The 26,267-nt window shown below is 44.4% G+C and overlaps 1 protein-coding gene across 3 annotated transcripts in view; it reads right to left on the reverse strand.

Annotated features, from left to right (window-relative positions):
• The window catches only part of snrkb (SNF related kinase b), a 49,187-nt gene that overhangs the window by 10,833 nt on the left and 12,087 nt on the right, over nucleotides 1–26,267 (reverse strand). For 2 of the 3 annotated variants that reach the window (XM_090213227.1, XM_021593323.3), the window contains exon 2: nucleotides 9,168–9,891. The exons of the other annotated variant lie outside the window; for it this stretch is intronic. In XM_090213227.1, the coding sequence (XP_090069353.1) occupies nucleotides 9,168–9,756 (589 nt within the window). In that variant the 5' untranslated portion in view covers nucleotides 9,757–9,891. The remainder of the gene's footprint in view (nucleotides 1–9,167; nucleotides 9,892–26,267) is intronic. 3 annotated transcript variants of the gene reach the window in all.

Below are 26,267 nucleotides of genomic sequence, written 5' to 3' on the forward strand. Positions count from 1 at the left end.
GCTGTGACTGGTCTCAGACAATCCCGCAGGTGAAGAAGCTGGATGTGGAGGTCCTGGGCTGGCGTGGTTAAACGTGGTCTGTGAGGCCGGTTGGACGTATTGCCAAATTCTCTAAAATTACGTTGGAGGCGGCTTATGGTAAATAAATAAACATTACATTATCTGGAAACAGCTCTGGTGGATATTCCTGCAGTCAGCACGCCAATTACACACTCCCTCAAACCTTGAGGGATCTGGCCTATTGTTTGAAATTTTAGTGGCATTTATTGTCCCCAGCACAAGGTGCACCCGTGTAATGATGATTTCATGCCGTCCCTAGGAGGGGTGCGTCACTTGAGTGGGTTGAGTCACTGATGTGATCTTCCTGTCTGGGTTGGCGCCCCCCCTTGGGTTGTGCCGTGGCGGAGATCTTTGTGGGCTATACTTGGCCTTGTCTCAGGATGGTAAGTTGGTGGTTGAAGATCTAGTGGTGTGGGGGCTGTGCTTTGGCAAAGTGGGTGGGGTTATATCCTTCCTGTTTGGCCCTGTCCGGGGGTATCATCGGATGGGGCCACAGTGTCTCCTGACCCCTCCTGTCTCAGCCTCCAGTATTTATGCTGCAGTAGTTTGTGTTGGGGGCTAGGGTCAGTCTGTTATATCTGGAGTACTTCTCCTGTCTTATCCGGTGTCCTGTGTGAATTTAAGTATGCTCTCTCTAATTCTCTTTCTCTCTTTTGTTCTCTCTCTCTCTCGGAGGACCATGCCTCAGGACTACCTGGCATGAGGACTCCTTGCTGTCCCCAGTCCACCTGGCTGTGCTGCTGCTCCAGTTTCAACTGTTCTGCCTGTGATTATTATTATTTGACCATGCTGCTCATTTATGAACATTTGAACATCTTGGCCATGTTCTGTTATAATCTCCACCCCGCACAGCCAGAAGAGGACTGGCCACCCCTCATAGCCTGGTTTTTCATAGCCAGGGAGTTTTAGCCAGGGAGTTTTTCCTAGCCACCGTGCTTCTACACCTGCATTGCTTGCTGTTTGGGGTTTTAGGCTGGGTTTCTGTACAGCACTTTGAGATATCAGCTGATGTACGAAGGGCTATATAAATAAATTTGATTTGATGCTGTTTAATCAGCTTCTTGATATGCCACACCTGTCAGGTGGATGGATTATCTTGGCAAAGGAGAAATGCTCACTATTAGGGATGTAAATACATTGCATTTTATTACAGTTCATGAAACATAGGATCAACACTTTACATGTTGCAGTTATATTTTTGTTCAATATATATTGTATACCTACCGAATGCTTTCACTCACTCACACTGTGTTTTTGTGTGTGTGCATTCGTTCAAGTGTGTGAATATGAGGATCATGTGCAGACAGACATACACAGAGCTCAATGCTGCTAATTATTGACCTGCCCACAGTCTGATGTGTGCAGGTCAATGGAGTGGGCGTCTGACGGCCAAATCTCTGTACTCTCTTTCTCTGCTCTCCCCCTCTCTCTCTACCTGTGCCCTCTCTCTACCTGTGCCCTCCGCCTCTCTCTCTCTCTACCTGTGCCCTCCACCTCTCTCTACCTGTGCCCTCTCTCTACCTGTGCCCTCCACCTCTCTCTCTACCTGTGCCCTCCGCCTCTCTCTCTCTCTCTCTCTCTACCTGTGCCCTCTCTCTACCTGCGCCCTTCTCCCCCCTCTCTCTCCCCTCCCTCTCCCTGCGCCCTCTCTCTCTCTGCACCCTCTCTCTCTCCCCCTTCTGTCCCTGCATCCTCTCCTTGTTCCCTATCTTACTCTCCCCCTTCTCCCTCTTCCACTTCTCCCTGTTATCCCCCCTCCTCCTCTCCCTGCGCCCCCTCTCCGCCCTCTCTCTCTAAATATCCCAGCAGATGGTGTTTGTCTCCAGAGGAAATCCGCTCCCTCACTCAGAGGAAATACTTTGTTCTAGAGTACATAATGAGAGCTCTCTCCCATCGACATCTCTCCCTCCCTCTAAACCTCACCCCATCTGTTCATAACTCTTAGTACAACACTCAAAACAGGTCATCAAAAAGGCAGTGGTTTCAAAACTCTAAGCACATTTTCAATTGACAAAGTACAACACAAAATCAGAGTCACCTTTTCACCAAAAGTGTTTCATCTAGAAATACATGTATACAAATACATCAAATGTACTTGCTCTTTTGTTAAAATATATGACTTAATCCTACTGCTCTTAATTGACGATCACTTAAATGTTTGGTAAACCTAGAGGTTTGACATGTCAACTGGTTTGTCTACAAGAGATTTAGAGAAATACTGTCACATGATGACGCTGGAGAGACGAAGCAGGTACGGGGAGTAAACATTTCATAAATAACGGACATGGAGCGAGACAGGAACAGCGTCAGCAAACAGGTAACACAAACAAAAGACAATTAATGCATCAGCAGCGAACAGAGCTGGGAACTGACAAATATAGGGGAGGATATAAACAGATGATGAGTGAGTCCAGGTGAGTCCACTATCGCTGATGCGCGTGACGAGGGAAGGCAGGTGTGCGTAATGGATGATAGGAGTGAGTGATGCAGGGCAGCCTGGCGCCCTCAAGCGCCAGGGGGAGGGAAGGCAGGTGTGCGTAATAGATGATAGGAGTGAGTGATGCAGGGCAGCCTGGCGCCCTCAAGCGCCAGGGGGAGGGAAGGCAGGTGTGCGTAATAGATGATAGGAGTGAGTGATGCAGGGCAGCCTGGCACTTAGGGGGGAAGAGCGGGAGCAGAAGTGACAAATACATAATGAAAATGTCTGCCTGTAAAGTAGACTTGAATGTTAAGGCAGAACAGAGGTAGACAGACAAGTTCTAATGAAATAGCCCAGGACACAAGACAGAGGGCCTGAGATGGTATCTGACTATCTGTTCTTCCCTACTCTGCTTGGTTTGGCTTATGTAACATTAACAGCCATGTGTTAGACACAAAAAACAGACTCCCTCTCCGATAGCCCTGGGTCTGGGATGTACCCTGCGTGACTCTGCACACACAGGCCTCTGATTGTCTCTGCCTCATCATATAACCACTGTGTTCAGACAGTCACACTGCTCTCATAATAACTAGGAGACAGACACTCAGTTCAATGACCCTGGAGGTCCATTCATAGCAGTATGCAGTACCCACCTATACAATATTCCATACAATATACAGTACACACTGTACAAATAGTCAATACATGATTCTACATGTGTTCGTGTATATGTGTGTGTCTCTACAGCTCTTCTTCACCTGGCAGTTTGCTGCAGGGCCACGTTCTGCCCATTCAGCCGATGAAAGTCCAATCTTCCAGGTGTCATTTACCTTCAGAGTGGTTGGAAATTCAATTCACTTTCTGAATTGCCTGAATTGAAATGGAGTTGACCTCAACCCTGTGCTGTGTTTTGTTATGCTTTGCACTGTTGGGTTATCATTAGCAGGGCTGTATGGCAGTGTAGTGGCAGCAGGCCTCAGTGAGCGAGCTGCCTCTCTCAGCTGGCACTCTGTCACGAGGCCTAATGTGTGGATTAAACCAGCACCTGATCAGTGGACCAAAATAATAGCATGCTGAGCTAAAGAATATTCACTCAGAGTCAGTCATACTGTAACTGTACACCACCAGCCAGGGAACCTGTGGAAATACTACACCACTCTGACTCAGTCGTCATCTGAAGACTACTGAGTCACAGAGACTAGACCATATAATGACATATATAATCCTGTAGTAATAGGATTCCCCCCCCACACCCACACTCGTCAGGCCTTGTCCCAGCTTGACTTCAACACAGCCTGTCAGATTACATCAGAGACAAGTTGACACTAGACAAAGGTATCTTCTGCCACATTGCTATGTGTGGGCGCTAATCACTGGGTCATCATGACCGGGCTCAAACCAGGTTAATGCCAGAAACCTGTCCCGTGTCGTGTGTTGGTTGGGGAATGGGACCTTTCGCTGGTCAGTTCACACAGTCTCACACACAACGCCAAGGCCACCCACGTGCAATAGGCCCAAAAATGTGGGATTTTATTTTATAGCAGTGCCACTGCCGTGCAAGCCAATAAACATGTTTTGATTTTTGTGTGTGTCTGTCGCAGATGTGTTTGTGGATTAGCTGGTACATCAAGCGGATGTATTAACCAGAGGGAATGAAAGCATCCACTACAAATGTAGGTGAACACAGCCCAAACACACATTGACACACACAGGACTGATCAGAGAATATAGATCTAGGCATTCTGTCACAATTTGGGGGCATGTTTGAGGTGTGTAGGTGCTCACGCCAGGTCCTGATTCTGCAGGTGAATAAGGTGGTTGTGGTTTTGGTTTCAGTGCACGTGCCTAAACCCCCTGCGGTCCCTCTGTAGTGGGCAGCCCCCTTGGCTCTGGTCACCTCGTAGGCTGGTCTAGGTCTGTGTCTCAGAGGAATCTGACCCATTTAGGGGCTTTCAATCTGGCACACTCCCAACACAGCACCACATACAGCCCTGTACTGTAGTATTACCAGTCCTGCTTGGGTCACACTGTGCTGAAATATCGACATCAAACCGTCTCAACTAGATTTTCTAGAGTATGTACCCATAGGGGATATACTTTACTTAGTGTAGTGCTGATCTTCATTATTTCACATGGCCAATCCCATCAGCAGTTATGACTAAGGAATGTATAGAACCACACTGTGGACTAGTAGTGTGTCGTGCTGAGATGAGGTGTGAGTCCAATTAGATTCCCTCTAAGCTGTAATCCTGTCCTCCTGTATACAGTGCCTTGCGAAAGTATTCGGCCCCCTTGAACTTTGCGACCTTTTGCCACATTTCAGGCTTCAAACATAAAGATATAAAACTGTATTTTTTTGTGAAGAATCAACAACAAGTGGGACACAATCATGAAGTGGAATGACATTTATTGGATATTTCAAACTTTTTTAACAAATCAAAAACTGAAAAATTGGGCGTGCAAAATTATTCAGCCCCTTTACTTTCAGTGCAGCAAACTCTCTCCAGAAGTTCAGTGAGGATCTCTGAATGATCCAATGTTGACCTAAATGACTAATGATGATAAATACAATCCACCTGTGTGTAATCAAGGCTCCGTATAAATGCACCTGCACTGTGATAGTCTCAGAGGTCCGTTAAAAGCGCAGAGAGCATCATGAAGAACAAGGAACACACCAGGCAGGTCCGAGATACTGTTGTGAAGAAGTTTAAAGCCGGATTTGGATACAAAAAGATTTCCCAAGCTTTAAACATCCCAAGGAGCACTGTGCAAGCGATAATATTGAAATGGAAGGAGTATCAGACCACTGCAAATCTACCAAGACCTGGCCGTCCCTCTAAACTTTCAGCTCATACAAGGAGAAGACTGATCAGAGATGCAGCCAAGAGGCCCATGATCACTCTGGATGAACTGCAGAGATCTACAGCTGAGGTGGGAGACTCTGTCCATAGGACAACAATCAGTCATATATTGCACAAATCTGGCCTTTATGGAAGAGTGGCAAGAAGAAAGCCATTTCTTAAAGATGTCCATAAAAAGTGTCGTTTAAAGTTTGCCACAAGCCACCTGGGAGACACACCAAACATGTGGAAGAAGGTGCTCTGGTCAGATGAAACCAAAATTGAACTTTTTGGCAACAATGCAAAACGTTATGTTTGGCGTAAAAGCAACACAGCTCATCACCCTGAACACACCATCTCCACTGTCAAACATAGTGGTGGCAGCATCATGGTTTGGGCCTGCTTTTCTTCAGCAGGGACAGGGAAGATGGTTAAAATTGATGGGAAGATGGATGGAGCCAAATACAGGACCATTCTGGAAGAAAACCTGATGGAGTCTGCAAAAGACCTGAGACTGGGACGGAGATTTGTCTTCCAACAAGACAATGATCCAAAACATAAAGCAAAATCTACAATGGAATGGTTCAAAAATAAACATATCCAGGTGTTAGAATGGCCAAGTCAAAGTCCAGACCTGAATCCAATCGAGAATCTGTGGAAAGAACTGAAAACTGCTGTTCACAAATGCTCTCCATCCAACCTCACTGAGCTCGAGCTGTTTTGCAAGGAGGAATGGGAAAAATGTCAGTCTCTCGATGTGCAAAACTGATAGAGACATACCCCAAGTGACTTACAGCTGTAATCGCAGCAAAAGGTGGCGCTACAAAGTATTAACTTAAGGGGCTGAATAATTTTGCAAGCCCAATTTTTCAGTTTTTGATTTGTTAAAAAAGTTTGAAATATCCAATAAATGTCATTCCACTTCATGATTGTGTCCCACTTGTTGTTGATTCTTCACAAAAAAATACAGTTTCATATCTTTATGTTTGAAGCCTGAAATGTGGCAAAAGGTCGCAAAGTTCAAGGGGGCCGAATACTTTCGCAAGGCACTGTATGTGTCTGTCTGTGTCATTGAACACTCAGCTGTTCCCTGGCCGGTTGCCATTACCTAGCAGATATAATAGGTTTACTGGATTCCACACTGCTAGGAACAGAAGGAATTACTCTACCTTCACTCACCTCTTTTACTGTCTCTCAGTGTTCTGTTAGGGTGATAATGGCACAGCACCATAACACACACCACGTGTGTGTGAGGACGTCATGGCGTTTTCACAATAACAGTCAATTTTCTTAGCAACGAGGTCAGGTGAATACGGTGCAGCCAGGTGTTCATATATCTGGGGCAGGATAGAAGTGTGTACTTGGGGAATGTTAAGGTCAGGAATTACTGCAGGTCTGGAGACCTAGTACATATCTTCGTAGTTCATTCATTCTCCCTGCACTACTCTCCACTTGATTTAATTCGATTGATTTAATTCGATTTAAATTGAAGAAAAAGCCCATATTACAACCCTGTCTGTCTGCGGTAAACAGACCAGATTAAAAACAACATCAGTGTGAGGACACACTGAACTGTAAGTGGCAACCCACAATCCTCCTATTCTGACACAGAGACAACTATCCCCCTGACTGTGGGCTTTAAGCCCAGCATCGGCACAGCTTCAACGTCCCTGGCCTAGATTAAAGCCGTGCGAGGATTGCTATGCCGCCTATCCATGCGCAAATTACATTTCCATTCCAGATTCTCTGCAGCCCAGAGACTACTCCATCTGTTCACGTTTGTGTGTTTGTATGTGTGTGTGTGTAGAAAGTCTACATCCCCTTGAATTTCTTTTCACATTTTGCTGCTTTAAAATCTAAATAGGGATTCAATGAATATATACTTGTGTTGGGTGAGCTAGAGTAATGATTGCATCATGGACAGACCGACAGACAGTACCACAGATAAACCCATGTTCATTTCTCCAGCTTTATCATGGTCTCAGAGGATTTGTGGACATTCTGTGGAGCTCCCTGGGTGCATGTTTTGTTTTCTGCCCTAGCTCTACACAGCTGATTCAAAGACCAACTCATCACCAAGCTTTGATTATTTTAATCAGCTTTGTAGTGCTAGGGCAAAAACCAAAATGTGTACACAGGGGGGGCACCAGGACCGAGTTTGGAAAACCCTGGCGTAGAGGGACCAGAATGTGGTCTGGACAGAATAAAAAAATACATCTGTTAATCGTTTATTTTGTCTGTAAAATGGATCACACGCTGACATTGTTTTCTATGGAGAATTATATAGAACTGTCTTTTCACATACAGCGCCCCTTTTCACATACAGTACCCCTTGACTTTTTCCACATTTTGTTACGTTACAGCTTACTTATTTTTGTTAGTTTTTAATACTACTACATTTGAAGCACCTTTGGCTGTGATTACAGCATAGAGTCTTCTTGGGTATGACATCACAAGCTTGGCACAGCTGCATATGGGGAGTTTCTCCCATTCTTCTCTGCAGATCCTCTCAAGCTCTGTCAGGTTGGATGGGGAGCATCGCTGCACAGCTATTTTCAGGTCTCCCCAGAGTTGTTTGATCAGGTTCAAGTCGGGGCTCTGGCTGGGCCACTCAAGGACATTCAGAGACTTGTCTCGAAGCCACTCCTGCATTGTCTTGGTTGTGTGCGTTGGGTTGTTGTCCTGTTGGTAGGTGAACCTTCGCCCCAGTCTGAGGTCCTGAGCGCTCTGGAGCAGGTTTTCATCAAGGATCTCTCTATACTTTGCTCCGTTCATCTTTCCCTCGATCCTAACTAGTCTCCCAGTCCCTGCCGCTGAAAAACATCCCCACAGCATGATGCTGCCACCACCATGCTTCACCATAGGGATGGTGCCAGGTTTTCTCCAGATGTGATGCTTGGCATTCAGGCCAAAAAATTCCATCTTGGTTTCGTCAGACCAGAGAATCTTGTTTCTCATGGTCTGAGAGTCTTTAGGTGCCTTTTGGCAAACTCCAAGCCGGCTGTCATGTGCCTTTTACTGCGGAGTGGCTTCCGTCTGGCCACTCTACCATAAGACCAGATTGGTGGAGTGCTGCAGAGATGATTGTCCTTCTGGAAGGTTATCCCATCTCCACAGACGACCTCTAGAGCTCTGTCAGAGTGACCATCGGGTTCTTAGTCACCTCCCTGACCAAGGCCCTTCTCCCCCGATTGCGCAGTTTGGCCTGGTGGGCCGCTCTAGGAAGAATCTTGGTGGTTTCAATCTTCTTCCATTTCAGAATGATGGAGGCCACTGTGCTCTTGGGGACCTTCAATGCTGCAGAAATGTTTTGGTACCCTTCCCCAGATCTGTGCCTCGACACAGTCATGTCTCGGAGCTCTACTGACAATTCCTTTGATCTCTTGGCTTGGTTTTTGCTCTGACATGCACTGCCAACTGTGGGACCTTATACAGACATGTGTGTGCCTTTCCAAATCAGGTCCAATCAATTTAATTGGATTCCAATCAAGCTGAAGAAACATCTCAAGGATGATCAATGGAAACAGGATGCACCTGAGCACAATTTTGAGTCTCATAGCAAAGGGTCTGAATACTTATGTAAATAAGGTACTGCTGTAATTCAATTTTTAATAAATGTACAAACATTTTTAAAAAAAGGGTCTGAATATTTTCTGAAGACACTGTATATCTTTCTCTCATCTCTTGAGCCTTATGATAGAAAAAGCCATCCAGCCAGCCAGCAAGTCATCCATCCATCCAGAAAGCCAGACAGACAGACAGAAAGTTAACCAGCCAGACATCCAGATGGACAGACAGACCCCCTGCTCATCCAGACACCCACTGTCCAGGTCCCACATGTGTCTTACCTACAGCCGGAGCGTCATACTCATCCCCCAGCAGGATCTCTGGGGCGGAGTAAGCCAGCGAACCACAGCTGGTCATCAGCATGGTCCCGGGCTTGAAGAGGTTGCTGAAGCCGAAGTCGGTCAGCTTGACTGTACCCTGCTGCCTGAAGAACACCACATTCTCTGGCTTGAGGTCTCGGTGCACCACATGGAGCCGGTGGCAGTAGGAGATGGACTGGACGATCTGGGCGAAGTGAACTTTAGCCGTGTCCTCGGCCACTCCACCCTCGTGGCGCAGGATATAGTCATACATGTCCCCTCCATCGCCCAGCTCCAGGATGAGGTAGAGCTTGGTGGCGGTGTCGATGACCTCATAGAGCCGCACCACGTTGGGGTGCTGCACCAGCTTCATACAGCGCACCTCCTGCAGCAGGTGGCCCGTTGCCATGGTGTCCAACTTGGTCTTGTCAATCACCTTGACCGCCACCAGCTGGCCTGTGAAGACATGGCGGGCCAGCTTGACCACGGCGAAGTGGCCTTTCCCCAGCGTGCGATCCAGGTCGTAGAGGCCGGCGATCTTGCCCTCGTAGCCACCCTTAGAAGCAGCCATGTCTGGGTGGGGCGGGGCAAGGGCGGGGTGAGGGGAGTGGTGTGTTGGTGCTGGAGACAGTCTCAGTCTGGATGAGGGGTCTCGGTATGAAGAGAGGGAGGGTTGGGCTGGAGGCTCTCTCTACTGATGCATTACCTGGACAAATTAAGCGATGGGAAACACAGTCAATACTTCATATCAAACAAGATGGAGGAGGGTTTTTATTATCCAGATTGTTATGGGAGATGTGGTGTTTGAAATACTATAAAAAAACACTTCGATACTAACAACATTGAAATGCACTGCAATTTCTTCAGCCCTGCAGTCTTTTGCAGGCAGCTATGTTCCTTATTAGAGTTTGATTGCTCAGATTTTTTATTTTACCAGGCAAGTCAGTTAAGAACAAATCCTTATTTTCAATGACGGCCTACCCGAGACGTTGCTGGGCCAATTGTGCACCACCCTATGGGACTCCCAATCACAGCCGGTTGTGATACAGCCTGGAATTGAACCAGGGTCTGTAGTGACGCCTCTTGCACTGAGATGCAGTGCCTTAGACCACTGCGCCACTCAGGAGCCCCCATGTGGTACAGACAGAACAAAAATAAAGGCTCCACTGACAGATTTACCATTACAGGGCTGCTATGGTGACAACACACATTACACAACACACATTACACAACTTTAATGAAGCAATTCATTGTATCGGCCTTATGCCTATAGAACCCAAATACGGGTGATTCCAAGCCAGCTAAAAATATTTTGGGTATCTCAGATTGTTCTGGCAATTCTGAAATAGAAACTGAATTTACATCATATGTTCTTATCCGGAGTGACTTACAGTATTGAGTCCATACATTTTCATACTGGTCCCCCATGGGAATCAAACCCACAACCCTGGTGTTGCAAGGGCCATGCTCTACCAACTGAGCTACACATGAAGAAGGATGTTTGAAATGCTATTAACATCTGTATCACAAACCATTTTTTAACCTACTGTATACTGTATATGCCTCCTGTAAGACCCTATGATCTGTGAAACGTACATGATACAGACAACATCTTGGTGTTAGGATACTCCTTATAGTGTTCTCTCAAATATGGGGAATGTCTAGATTCTGAAATACACATTTTCACATGATTTTTGTCAACATTAAAAATATTTACATTGATATCTTAAAACTACCTTTTTAGATGTATCTTATTTTAGACATATTGTTGGTAACAACACACTATTCAAGCTAGATTTGTCACAATACCAGTATCGCGATACTACAGTACCAGATTTTCCATGGCAAAAAAAGAAAACATGAATTAGACTTAACTCTATCCCCATTGAGATCGTTTCTGTGCCTTCGATCTAGATTGGGCAAAATTGCCCGTATATTGCCCGAACAATGTAGTTATTCCCTCCGCAAGGCAATCAAAAAAGCGAAATGTCGGTATAGGGACAAAGTGGAGTCGCAATTCAATGGCTCAAACACGAGACGTATGCGGCAGGGTCTACAGACAATCACGGATTACGAAAAGAAAACTAGCCACGTCACGGACACCGACGTCTTGTTTCCATCAAACCAAACACCTTCTTTGCCCGCTTTGAGGATAATACAGTTTCACCGACGTGGCCCGCTCCCAAGGACTGCGGGCCCCCCTCTACTTCTCCATGGCTGACATGATTAAGACATTTAAACGTGTTAACCCTCGCAAGGCTGCTGACCCAGACGGCATCCCTAGCCGCGTCCTCATAGCATGCGCAGACCAGCTGGCTGGTGTGTTTACGGACATGCTCAATTGCTCCCTATCCCAGTCTGCTGTCCACACATGCTTCAAGATAGCCACCATTGTTCCTGTACCAAAGAAGGAAAAGATAACTGAACTAAATGACACTCACTTCTGTCATCATGAAGGGCTTTGAGAGACTAGTCAAGGAACATATCACCACCACCTTACCTGCCACCCTGCCATCATCGACTCAGTGGGTTTTGTCTCTGGACCTACACATTGTCACAGTCATACCCTGGATCATACCTTTGTCCCGTGGAATAAATATTGTGAATCTTAATGTTTTTCCTCATAATAATGGACTATTGGACTGAATACTGAGACTGCACTCGTGAAGGTGGTAAATTACCGTTTAATGGCATCGGACCAAAGCATCTGTCCTTGTGCTTCTAGACCGCATTTGACACCATCGATCGCCATATTCTTTTGGAGAGATTGGAAACCCTAATTGGTCTACGCGGACAAGTTCTTGCCTGGTTTAGATCTTATCACTCGGAAAGATAACAGTTCATCTCTGAGGATGGTTTGTCCTCTGTCAAATCAATTGTAAGTTTCGGTGTTCCTCAAGGTTCCGTTTTAGGACCACCACTATTGTTTTCACCATATATACTAACTCTTGCTGATGGCATTCTGAAACACAATGTCAACATTCACTGCTATGCAGACGAAACACAGCTGTACATTTCGATGAAACATGGTGAAGCCCCAAAATTGCCTACCCTGGAAGCCTGTGTTTCCGACATAAGGAAGCGAATGGGGGCAAATGTACTTTTAAACTCAGACAAAACAGAGATGCTTGTTCTAGGTCCCAAGAAACAAAGAGATCTTCTGTTGAATCTGACAATTAATCTTGATGGTTGTACAGTCGTCTCAAATAAAACTGTGAAGGACCTTGGTGTTACTCTGGACCCGTATCTCTCTTTTGATGAACATAGCAATAATATTTCATGGGCAGCTTTTTTCCATCTTCGTAACATTTAAAAAATCAGAAACTTTTGTCCAAAAATAATGTAGAAAATCTAATCCGTGCTTTTGTCACTTCTAGAGTAGACTACTGCAATGCTCTACTCTCCGGCTATCTTAGGACCATCAATAGTCATGGTACTAAATAAACTTCAGTTAGTGCTAAATACGGCTGCTAGAATCTTGACTAGAACCAAATAATCATATTACACTAGTACTAGCCTCTTGACACTGGCTTTCTGTTAAGGCTAGGGCTGAATTCAAGGTTGACGCTAACCTACAAAGAATTACATGGACTTGCTCCATACCTACACATAGGCTATGGTCACAAGACACAGGCCTCCTAATTCTCCCTAGAATTTCTAAGAAAACAGCTGAAGGTAGGGCTTTCCCATTGAGCTCAATTTTATGCCCTACGGGGGCTGAGTCACTGTCTTTACTAGTGTTCTTCAATGCCGTCCCTAGGAGGGATGCGTCATATCATGCCAGGCGTTTTTGCTCTATACTCAACTTGAGTGTGTTGAGTCACTGACGTGATCTTCCTGTCTGTTCTTGTGCTTGTGTGGTGGAGGAGATCTTTGTGGGCTATACTCAGCTTTGTCTCAGGGTAGTAAGTTGGTCTGTTGATATCCCTCTAGGTGTTTTTTTAATTTTTACATTTTTACCTTTATTTAACCAGGAAAGTCAGTTAAGAACAAATTCTTATTTTCAATGACGGCCTAGGAACAGTGGGGCAGAACGACAGATTAGTTAGTACCTTGTCAGCTCGGGGGTTTGAACTTGCAACCTTCCGGTTCCTAGTCCAACTCTCTAACCACTAGGATACCCTGCCGCCCCAGGTGTGGGGGCTGTGCTTTGGCAAAGTGGTGTCATACGGGGCCACAGTGTCCCCCGACCCCGCCTTTCTTAGCCTCCAGTATATATGCTGCAATGGTCTATGTTTTCGGGGGGCTAGGGTCAGTCTGTTTTATCTGGTGTAATAATTGCTGTTTTTGACTCTCCCTCCCTCCCTCTCCCTCGCTCTACCGCACCTACTGTCTCGACCTCTGAATGCCCAGCTATGAAAAGCCAACTGACACCCAAAAGAGCACCCAAATGAGAACCAAAAAGGGGTTCATGAAAGGGGTTTCCTAAGGGGACAGCCAAAGAACCCTTTTATACTGAACAAAAAATATAAACGCAACATGTAAAATGTTTCATGAGCTGAAATAAAAGATCCCAGAAATGTTCAATACGCACAAAAAGCTTATTTCTCTAAAATGTTGTCCACGCTGGGGTGGAATCGCCCATATAATACTAGCAGAATCACCCTTTATAATCTTTAAACTCATTTTAGTAGTCATAGTGGCCGTAGTCACCATATATGCAATAGAGACATTTAGCTTCAGAACTGTTGCCAAAATTTCCTGGCTGCATTTCATTCTCATTTCCAGTTTCTCACACAGACACAGGCTGACATTGAACTCACGCAGAGGGAGTGCGTGTGTGTGCATTCTTGCACAGTACATAGTGACCTGACAGACAGGTTAGGGAAGTGTTCCTTCCTATAAACATAAGGGACTGGAAGCAGGAGCCAGGTGGCCTCATCGACTTCTGTCTAACAAACACAGCCAGTTGAACAACATAAACTTGAAAAAACTACAACAACAAAAAAGGCTTTTTTTGGTAATACATGACATAAAACAATCTCAAATCCCTTAATGGCATCATAAACATTCCAGCATAAACAGTAGAGGTACACCTCTGTGGCTCACAAGTTACAACCCACTGGGCAAAAACTGGTTGAATCAATGTTGTTTCCACGTCAATACAAACAAAAAATGTGATGACATTGAATCAATGTGAAAAACTGATTGGATTTGAAAAAGTAATCACCATAAGGGCATTTAGTCTTTTTTTCACCCAACTTTGAACCTAAATCCAATGACATGGTGACATTTTTGTTGATGTCATGTTGAATTCACCTTAGTTACCAACTCAACTACATGTAAATCAAAACTAGATGTTGAACTGACTTCTGTGACCAGTGTGAACTGTCCAAGAATCCCAGAGGACTATCGAAGGAAACAGGAAGGGAGGCAGAAAGAACAACAGAACAGGCGTCACTATAGGTGTGGATACACGTAACTGTGAGTGGATAATGGACAGGAGAGAGGAAGGGCTAGAATAGACGGAGGTAGGTGGGGAAGGACTAAATGGAGAAGGGTGGCAGATACAGACAGGGTTGGTAGGAATAAAGGCTATGGATGTTGAGTGCGTTCATGCAAAAATGGTATGGATCGATATCTGTAATGGGATATTATAATTTGTTTGTGTGGGTGTGTGTATCCGTGTGTGTGTGTGTGTGTGTGTGCTGCTGCCATGCAAGTGTGTCTGTGTCTGTGTGTGCGCTCAAGTGTGTGTTTGTGAGTGTGCTGTAACTGAATGGTTAATGTGCCAAAGAAGCAGAAGGGATGGAGAGAGAGCAGGCCTTCTCACATGTGTCTGAGTGCTGAGTCCTATGAGGAGCATGTGCAGACAGACAGACATAGAGCTCTGTTTATCTGCAGGAATCAATTCTGTGAATCATTGACCTGCCCACAGTCTGATGTGTGCAGGTGAAAGGAGTGGGCATCTGACGGCCAAGTCTCTGTGCTCTCTCTGTGCTCTCTCTGTGCTCTCTCTGTGCTCTCTCTGTGCTCTCTTTCTTTCTGCACACTCTTTCTGAGCTCAAGTGGAATGTTTACAAAACACTGTAAAGCTGGACAACCAAGGTTATAGCTAATTAAAAAACAAAAAACAATGTTTTAAGTGAAGCTGAAAAAGAAAGGAAATTCAAGAGCACCACAATGCCTACTCAATCCATGCTCTACCAAGGTTTTCCAGCACACAGCTTTGACCTACTACAGTAGCTATGTTGTTATGTTGTTATATTGTATTTCAATGCGTATGGAGGTTGCTTAGGATTCAAACCTTCTCAAACAGCCTAGTTCATACTCTTAGAGGTGCTCCCAACAATAATGGGCTTCGTACCGCATACAAGTTAAATCATTCTTCACACACCACACTAATCCCATTCCTCTACCAATTCAAGCTTTTTTTTATTATATGAAAGCAAGCTTTGCTTTTATAATTACAAGACCATAATGCTTGATTGAGCCAGCTGTTTTGTCTTGTAGAAATGTGGTGCCTGCCTGTATTTCCTTCAATCTTTATTTTAGCTATACATGTCATTGAGAATTGTAAAAATATTTAATAACATATTTGTTTGTTCAGTATGTCACCATCATAACAACAGGTGGTGGTCTGTTGGACACAGTTTCTCATATACAGTAGAGGTCTATAGGACCTGTCTCTATTCCTGATTTCTGTAATTGTGTAATACTGACATACGCTCAGAAACACTTGTTTTTTTAAACATGGTCCTGTTTTATCAATTGCTGTGCTTATCAATGAGCAGTTCATTACCTCTATCAAATGAATATGCAGCTTAAAGTAATTTGTGTATTTGTGTTTATTTTTGCAATGAAGAAGGTGACGCCACAATAATAGACATTTACAATAGGCCTACAGTACCTTCGGAAAGTATTCAGACCGCTTGACATTTTCTTACGTTACTGCCTTATTCTAAAAAAAAATCAGGACCACAGACTGGGGAGAAGGTTCACCTTCCAACAGGCCAACGACCCTAAGCACACAGCTAAGACAATTCAGGAGTGGATTCGGGAGAAGTCTCTGAATGTCCTTGAGTGGCACAGCCAGAGCCTGGACTTGGACCCAGTCGACCATCTCTGGAAAGACCTGAAAATAGCTGTGCAGCGACGCTTCCCATCCAACCTGACAGAGCTTGAGATAATCTGCAGAGAAGAATGGGAGAAACTCCCCAAATACAGCTGTGCCAAGCTTGTAGTGTCATACCCAAGAAGACTCAAGGCCGTAACGCCTGCCAAAGGTGATTCAACAAAGTACTGAGTACTGAAGTACTGGGTCTGAATACTTATGCACAGTAAATGTAATATATATATTTTTATATATAAATTAGCTAATACAATTTCTCATAAAACTGTTTTTGGGGTATTGTCTGTAGATTGATGAGGGGAAAAACAATTGAATCCATTTTAGAATAAGGCTGTAACCTAAAATAAAAATGTTAAAAATTCAATGGATCTGAATACTTTCCCGAAGGCACTGTACATCAAAAATGACATACAGCCTAATGATAGATATATAAACTGACTATACCAAACATTAGTAACACTTTCACCCTCGGAACAGACTCCAGTGATCGGGGCATGGACTCCACAAGGTGTCCAAAGCGTTTCACAGGGATGCCAGCCCATGTTTACTCCAATGCTTCCCACAAGCTGGATGTCCTTTGGGTGGTGGACCATTCTTGATACACATTGGAAACTGTTGAGTGTGAAAAACCCAGCAGCGTTGCAGTTCTTGACACAAACCAGTGCACCTGGCACCTACTACCATACCCCGTTCAAAGGCACTTAAATATTTAGTCTTGCTCATTCACCCTCTGAACGGCACACACACACAATCCATGTCTCAATTGTCTCAAAGCTTAAAAATCCTTATTCAACCTGTCTCCTCCCCTTCCTCTACTCTGAGACAACCATTTTCAAGTCTTGCCATAGATTTTCAGGCAAATTGAAAATTCAAGCAAATTGAAGTCAACCCTGTAACTCGGCCACTCAGGAACATTCACTGTCTTCTTAGTAGGCAACTACAGTGTAGATCTGGCCTTGTGTTTTAGGTTATTGTCCTGCTGAAAGCTGAATTAGTCTCCCAGCGTCTTCATTTAGCCTAGGCCTATATCTCAGCAGTCTCTATATCTTCCCCTTAAAACTTTTCTTGTGAATTGATATGATAGACTACATTGATTTAGCATTATCCTATAATGTAGACTTATTTTTGATATCGTACAGAAAGGATTTGAAGCTAAGGCAAGGTTTTTAATACGTTTTTGGGGAAAGGAGAAATATGATTTGCTTGTGTGTCTGAGTGAGATTTATAGCAGGCGGCTTTGACTGATGGGTCCTTTTCAGTGGGTGGGTGGGTGTATGCTAATTCTCTTTGTCCATTCAGAAAGTTTCCTAAAATATGCGTAGCCTGTCTGGACTTCATCTCTTTAATCAGAAACTGTAGGCAGCAAGCGTCATGATGGTCAGCATGTGCGATCAAGGAATGACGCAGGTGCTTGATTTGCATTTCCTCTCTAATTAAATAGGTGTAAAGAATGAAACGTAGACAAGCTCTTTTCATGATTCAATCCTGTAGGATGATAATACTAATATTTTCAGGAGCTTATTATTTTTCCAGTAGACCTTTATGATTTTTCTCTCATTACTGTGTCATCTCTAGCCACTTTGAACAACATAGCCTACTGCCAGTGGGAATGGCCGCAGCAGCCTATAGCCTACTTTGCGAGAGCCTGACAGCTGACAGATTAGATTTTTAAATTTTTTATTTTTATTTTATCACAAGATTTAGGGCAACTTGCAAAGAAAAGACTAATAGTAATAAACCAATAGTGTCATTATAGAACGCTAGTGGATTTATATTAAGAAGCAAAGTGAAAACAGCATTGTTGTCATCAACATTGTTTTTTAAATTTAAATTTTAAATTTTATTTCACCTTTATTTAACCAGGTAGGCTAGTTGAGAACCAGTTCTCATTTGCAACTGCGACCTGGCCAAGATAAAGCAAAGCAGTTCAACACAGTTACACATGGAATAAACAAACATACAGTCAATAATACAGTAGAAAAAGTCTATATACAGTGTGTGCAAATGAGGTAGGATACGGGTGGCAAAGGATTATAATATAGCAATTAAACACTGGAATGGTAGATGTGCAGAAGATGAATGTGCAAGTAGAGATACTGGGGTGCAAAGGAGCAAGATAAATAAATACAGTATGGGGATGAGGTAATTGGAAGGGCTATTTACAGATGGACTATGTACAGGTCCAGTGATCTGTGAGCTGCTCTGACAGCTGGTGCTTAAAGCTAATGAGGGAGATATGAGTCTCCAGATTCAGTGATTTTTGCAGTTCATTCCAGTCATTGGCAGCAGAGAACTGTAAGGAAAGGCGGCCAAAGGAAGAATTGGCTCTGGGGGTGACCAGTGAGAGATACCTGCTGGAGCACGTGCTACGGGTGGGTGCTGCTATGGTGACCAGTGAGCTGAGATAAGGCAGGGCTTTACCTAGCAGAGCCTTGTAGATGACCTGGAGCCAGTGGGTTTGGAGGCGAGTATAAAGCGAGGGCCAGCCAAAGAGAGCGTACAGGTCATAGTGGTGGGTAGTACATGGGGCTTTGGTGACAAAACGGATGGCACTGTGATAGACTGAATCCAATTTGTTGAGTAGAGTGTTGGAGGCTAATTTCTAAATGACATCGCCGAAGTCGAGGATCGGTAGGATGGTCAGTTTTACGAGGGTATGTTTGGCAGCATGAGTGAAGGATGCTTTGTTGCGAAATAGGAAGCCGATTCTAGATTTAATTTTGGATTGGAGATGCTTAATGTGAGTCTGGAAGGAGAGTTTACAGTCTAGCCAGACACCTAGGTATTTGTAGTTGTCCACATATTCTAAGTCAGAACCATCCAGAATAGTGATGCTGGACAGGCGGGCAGGTTCGGGCAGCGATCGGTTAAAGAGCATGCATTTAGTTCTACTTGCATTTTAGAGCAGTTGGAGGCCACGGAAGGAGTTGTATGGCATTGAAGCTTGTCTGGAGGTTAGTTAACACAGTGTCCAATGAAGGGCCAGAGAATGGTGTCGTCTGCATAGAGGTGAATCAGAGAATCACCAGCAGCAAAAGCAACATCATTGATGTATACAGAGAAGAGAGTCGGCCTGAGAATTTAACCCTGTGGCACCCCCATAGAGACTGCCTGAGGTTCGGACAACAGGCCCTCCTATTTGACACACTGAACTCTATCAGAGAAGTAGTTGGTGACCAGGCGAGGCAATCATTTGAGAAACCAAGGCTATTGAGTATGCCGATAAGAATGTGGTGATTGACAAAGTCGAAAGCCTTGGCCAGGTTGATGAACACGGCTGCACAGTAATGTCTCTTATCGTTGGCGGTTATGATATCGTTTAGGACCTTGAACGTGGCTGAGGTGCACCCATGACCAGCTCTGAAACCAGATTGCATAGCGGAGAAGGTACGGTGGGATTCAAAATGGTCAGTAATATGTTTGTTCACTTGGCATTCGAAGACCTTAGAAAGGCAGGGTAGGATAGATATAGGTCTGTAGCAGTTTGGTCCAGGGTGTCTCCCCCTTTGAAGAGGGGGACGACCGTGGCAGCTTTCCAATCTTTGAGAATCTCAGACGATACGTAAGAGAGATTAAACAGACTAATAATAGGTGTTGCAACAATTTGGCAGATCATTTTAGAAAGAGACGGTCCAGATTGTCTAGCCCGGCTGATTTGTTGGGGTCCAGATTTTGCAGCTCTTTCAGATCATCAGCTATATGGATTTGGGTGAAGGAGAAATGGGGTAGGCTTGAGCGAGTTGCTGTGGGGGGTGCAGGGCTGTCGATCCGGGTAGGGGTAGCCAGGTGGAAAGCATGGCCAGCCGTAGAGAAATGCTTAATTCTCAATTATAGTAGATTTATCAGTGGTGACAGTGTTTCCAAGCCTCAGTGCAGTGGGCAGCTGGGAGGAGGTGCTCTTATTCTCCATGGACTTTACAGTGTCCCAGACCTTTTTTGAGTTTGTGCTACAGGATGCAAACTTTTGCTTGAAAAAGCTAGCTTTAGCTTTCTTAACTGCCTGTGTATATTTGTTCCTAACTTCCCTGAAAAGTTGCATATCACGGGGGCTATTCGATGCTAATGTAGAACGCCACAGGATGTTTTTGTGCTGGTCAAGTGCAGTCAGGTCTTGAGAGAACTAAGGGCTATATCTGTTCCAGGTTCTAGATTTTTTGAATGGGGCATGCTTATTTAAGATGGTGAGGAAGGCACTTTTAAAGAATAACCAGGCATCCTCTACTAACAGGATGAGGTCAATATCCTTCCAGGATAACCGTGCCAGGTCGATTAGAAAGGCTTGCTCGCTGAAGTGTTTTATGGAACGTTTGACAGTGATGAGGGCTGCTCGTATGACCGCAGACCCATTACGGATGAAGGCAATGAGGCAGTCATCGCTGAGATCTTGGTTGAAAAAAGCAGAGGTGTATTTGGAGGTCAAGTTGGTTAGGATGATATCTATGAGGGTGCCCGTGTTTACAGATTTGGGGTTGTACCTGGAAGTTCATTGATAATCTGTGTGAGATTGAGGGCATCAAGCTTAGATTGTAGGATGGCCTGGATGTTAAGCATGTCCCAGTTTAGGTCAGCTAGCAGCACAAGCTCTGAAGATAAATGGGGGGTGCAATCAATTCACATATGGTGTCCAGGGCACAGCTGGGGGCAGAGGGTGGTCTATAGCAAGCGGCAACGGTGAGAGACTTGTTTCTGGAAAGGTGGATTTTTAAAAGTAGAAGCTCAAATTGTTTGGGCACAGACCTGGATAGTAAGACAGAACTCTGCAGACTATCTCTGCAGTAGATTGCAACACTGCCCCCTTTGGCAGTTCTATCTTGTCGGAAGATGTTATAGTTCGGGATGGAAATTTCAGGGTTTTTGGTGGTCTTCCTAAGCCAGGATTCAGACACGGCTAAGACATCCGGATTGGCAGAGTTTGCTAAAGCAGTGACTAAAACAAACTTAGGGAGGAGGCTTCTGATGTTAACATGCATGAAACCAAGGCTTTACAGTTACAGAAGTCAACAAATGAGAGCGTCTGGGGAGTAGGAGTGGAGCTAGGCACTTCAGGCCCTGGATTAACCTCTATATCACCAGAGGGACAGAGGACGAGTAGGATAAGGGTAAGGCTAAAGGCTATCAGAACTGGTCATCTAGTACGTTCGGAACAGAGAGTAAAAGGACCAGGTTTCTGGGCATGAGAGAATAGATTCAAGGCATAATCTACAGACATAGGTATGGTAGGATGTGAGTACATTGGAGGTAAACCTAGGTATTGAGTAATGATGAGAGAGATATTGTCTCTAGAGACGTTTAAACCAGGTGATGTCACCGCATATGTGGGAGGTGGAACTAAATGGTTGGTTAAGGCATATTGAGCAGGGCTAGGGGCTCTACAGTGAAATAAGACAATAATAACTAACCAAGACAGTAATGGACAAGGCATATTGATATTAGGGAGAGGCATGCGTAGCCGAGTCATCATGCGGTGACTTCGATAGACCAGTCGTGATGGATTAATAGGGTTCAGAGTAGCAGAGGGGTCCAAGTCCAATTGGCAAAATAGGTATAGTGGCCCAAGAAATTGGCCGATGGATCTGTTCAGCTAACAGTCCAATATGCTCTAGACAGCTAGCGGGCAGCGGCTAGCAGCTAGCGGGCCGCGGCTAGCAGATGGGCATTCAGGGGACGTGGCGGCGTAGGGAACAGTTGAGTGTTCTCTCGAGCAGGTTACGTTGGTAGTCCAGTCGTGAAGGATTGGCGGGTTCCGTGCCCAGTACCGGCAGTAGAAGGGGTCCGGGTATTGTAGCCCTGGAGTTGCTGATGGGCCTCTTCAGTTAGCCGGGAGAATGGGCCTAGCATGGGCTAGCTCCAGGCTAATTGGTGCTTGCTTCGGGACAGACGTTAGCTAGCTGCAATGATCCAGGTGAAAAGGTTCAGAGCTTGCGGTAGGAATCTGGCGATATGGAGAGAAAATAGGTCCGGTATGCTCTGGTTTGAGTCGCGTTGTACAAACTGGCGAGATCTTTCCGAGCTTACTGCTTGCTGATGACTGCTAGCAGTGGTTAGCTGACTACTAACTAGTAGCTAGTGAGCTGGCTAGCTTCTGTTGGGGGATTCCGGTTCCGAGGTAGATAAAAAATACTTTAGAAAAAAACAGATCCACACCACATTGGGTGAGCTGGGTTGAAGGAGTGTATTTTGAAGTTGAGGTTTAGAAAAAGATCAAAAAGATATGCGAAGAAAAAGGTATATAAAGATATATACATGGGACAAGACGAAGGACAAAGACGTCTGACTGCTATGCCATCTTGGATATTGAATTGCATGTGCTGCATAGACCATGCAGACTGAACGCAAATGTCTCGTGGTTGAGGAACATCAAATGCGCTCCTTGAGTGAAAGGGGCGTGGCTAGGTCTGTGTGGAAAGTGGCACGGAGAGAAAGAGCGGAGAGAGATGAATCAAGTAAAAATTGACATAACACATGGCGTATCACATTCAACAAACCAAAACATTCAAAAACTGGTATAGAAGGTAAAGTAAAAACCCAAACCAGTCCCTGCATCAATACCGGTATATCATAAAATACAGTATACCATCCAGCCCTAATAAGACGGCTCATGATTGGCTCTTTTCACCAGCAATAATTGAGCTTTAACCAATTCATACTGGCGTGACTACTTACTGACTGTATTGTCCCCATGGAGAAATGTTGTTGCAGTATCATGTACAGGTTTAAAGTGGTGTTTAAATACAGTAGAAAACAAATTGACAATACAACACTCATTACAGTTACATACCAATAAAAAGAGCCTAGCCTGCTGGCCTTACTGGGTTGATAGGAACATTAGACCGAGCTGTTAAGGAGGGATATCACACCTGGCACAAATTAGTTCAAAGTCCAGGTACAGGGGTTGGCTTGGGTCCAAAATAATTTTGTGAGCCTTGCTGAGGGCCCTGACCTTAAAGATCTCATCCAGGCCTGTCTGTTTGACTCCAAGTACCTTGCTTGCTGTGGTGATAATCCTTCTCAGCATATTTTTCTGGCTGACAGTGGTTTTGCCAAACCAACAAACAATACATAAAGTTAAAATACTCTTAATGAAAGATTTGTAAACAGAATCAGTATAGTACAGTCAACATTAAAAGATCCCAGCTTTTTGAGAAAATGCAGTCTCTGTTGACTCTTTTTGTAGATCAGGTCTATTCTCCACTGAAGCTTATTGTCCACACACAGATATTTGTATTCCTTTACAATCTCTATGTTCTGACGTAGATGACAGGTGGATATTGCAGAGGTACGTGTTGTTCGCACCTATGCACATCTCTTTGGTCTTGTTGCTATTGAGGACCAAGTGTGATTCATCACACCACTCTACAAAGTAATTTAGGACCGGGCCACGGTGTTCCTCATCATATAACACAAATACAAATAGAAAGAACAAAAAAAGGGAAAGAAATCTCTCAGTTTAAAATAAGTAATACCATATGAATTTGGTACAGCAAAATAATCACATTGCAGTGAATCAGAAAAAGAAGACAGGGGAAAAGCCTTGAACTGTACATCAAGGCTGTACAGGAGAGGGGACAAAACACATCCCCGTGGGGAGCCTGTGTTGGTGGTGCATATGTCCGACACGTGGGGACCCACCTTGACCCGCTGTAACCTGTGGCTCAGGAAGTCCAACAGCCACAAAACCAGCCCCCCATCCAAGGAGAAGTTCATTATGAGTCTCTGTGCTTTAATGTAAGGCTGGATTATGTTGAAGGCAGAAGAATAGTCAACAAACAGAAACCTCACATGGGATTTAGCGGCCTCTAGATGTCTATAGACCATGTTGAGGAGCATAAGAATGGCATCATCAACTCCTCTGCTGGGCTGATAGGCAAGCTGAAATGGGTCGAGGAGCTTCTGGGTGGCGCTGACTTTTCACAATTTTCATTACTAAGGATGTCAAGGCAACAGGGCAGTTGTCATTCAGCACAGAGGGATTAGACGCTTTAGTAATGGGTATAATTATTGCGTTTTTCCACAATACTGGCACGTTTTGCTGGTCTGGCAAGGATTGTAAAATGTCTGTAAAAACGCCAGCTAATTGTTCAGCACAGTGCGTCAACTCATGTCCACTTATTTTGTCTGGGCCTGGGCTTTGTCTGGGCCTCAGCCTATTAACAAGTTGTTCAGGTGATGTAATGCACACAATCTACCTGAAACATTCTGGGAATCAATCATTGTTAGTTGAACTATGTATACATACCCTAGTAGTATATACACAGAAAGTCTAACTCACACTTCTGCATTCAAATGCACACAGTCACACACACACATGTTTTGTGTATAGGACTTTGCAAGATAGGACTTTCCTCAGGATCTGTTCTTGGGATAGAGCTTTTATGTTTCCATTTGAGAGAAACAGCAGCAGTTATGCTAAACAAGGTTCAGTGCACAAGCTGTGCAGTGGTAGACTGTAAAATAGAAGAGAGATGTGAGAAAGAGATAGACAGTGGGGAGAGATGAGAAAGGGAAAGAGAACAGAGACTGAAAGAGAATGCCACACTCCTATTCACTGTGGCTTTCACTGCCTCTCTTGTCAGCTACCAAAGCAGAACAGGCCTAAAACAGCACAGTGTGAGACCGCTGGGTCCTATAGGGAGCAGGGAGGAAACAACCCTGTTTCCTTCTGATAGTGTTCAAACAGGGACCAGGCTTCCGCTGGGGAGATGACTTTCACTGTTATAAACACACAGACACACACACTGACAACTAACACATACTGTATATTTCTCTCATGCACATACACACTCACAAGCACATGCACACAAACATTAATAAACAATGCTAAAGCATCAGGATTTCAGCAAACTTCGCATGTTTGTTTGCTAACATCTTGAGAAAATGAGTGAGAATATCTATTCTTCTGGTGCCTGGTGCTAGCTGAGCAGAAAGGCTGAGAACACATTGTACCTAGGTGAACATACCAGACAAACAAGCAATAGAGGTACTGCACTTAACACAAGGACCAGAGTGGATATGGACAAATCCACTGCCACACACGCACGCGCAAACATGCACACACGAGACATGGCGCTTGATTGGGTAGCGGTTGTTTAACGTGCTCCTTATCAATTCTGCTATTTTGGGTGGTTTTTTTGCATTGATCGTAGCTATTTTCTACATATTGTTTCCACCATCATTTCTTATGACCGAATAGAGCTTCTGGACATTATAACAACGATCTTTGGATGAAGATTTCTACATCAATGAGTCGGAAGTGCAGGACATACTGCTCACCCCGGACTAGGTCCTAATCCCCAAAACTCAGAGAAGAAAGAACCAGCGTACAGTAAGTGAAGCCGAAGTGCGTGCACTCTGGAGAAACTACGTTGGCGAGGGAATAAACCGCCTCTACCCTGCATTCTATTGGCGTACATACAACCACTGGAGAATAAACTGGACACGCTCCGTTCAAGACTATCCTATCAACGGGACCGGAAGAACTGTAATATCCTATGTTACTCGGAATCGTGGCTGAACATGGATGATATACAGTGCCTTCAGGAAGTCTTCACACGCATCATTTTCTTCTTCACATTTTGTTACAAAGTGGGATTGAAATGGATGTAATTGTCATTCTTTGTCAACGATCTACACAACATTAACTGCAATGTCAAAGTGGGAGAAAAAAATCAAACATCTGTAAAAAAAAAAAAAAAAATTACATGAAAAAGAACACTAATATGTCTTGACCTTTGGCAGAAATTGCAGCTGTGAGTCTAACGGTTTTCTTGGTGAGAAGGAGAGTCGGACCAAAATGCAGCGTGTAGATTGCGATCCATGTTTATTCAACAAACGAAACACGAATCTAAATACAAACACTACAAAACAATAAACGTAACGAAAACCGAAACAGCCTATACTAGTGAAAACTAACGCATAGACAGGAATAACGACACATAGGACAATCACCCACAAACACACAGTGAAACCCAGGCTACCTAAATATGGTTCCCAATCAGAGACAATGACGAACA

The sequence above is a fragment of the Oncorhynchus mykiss genome, chromosome 1, assembly GCF_057628025.1.
Source record: "Oncorhynchus mykiss isolate SJ-2025 chromosome 1, ASM5762802v1, whole genome shotgun sequence".
Lineage (NCBI taxonomy): Eukaryota > Metazoa > Chordata > Actinopteri > Salmoniformes > Salmonidae > Oncorhynchus > Oncorhynchus mykiss.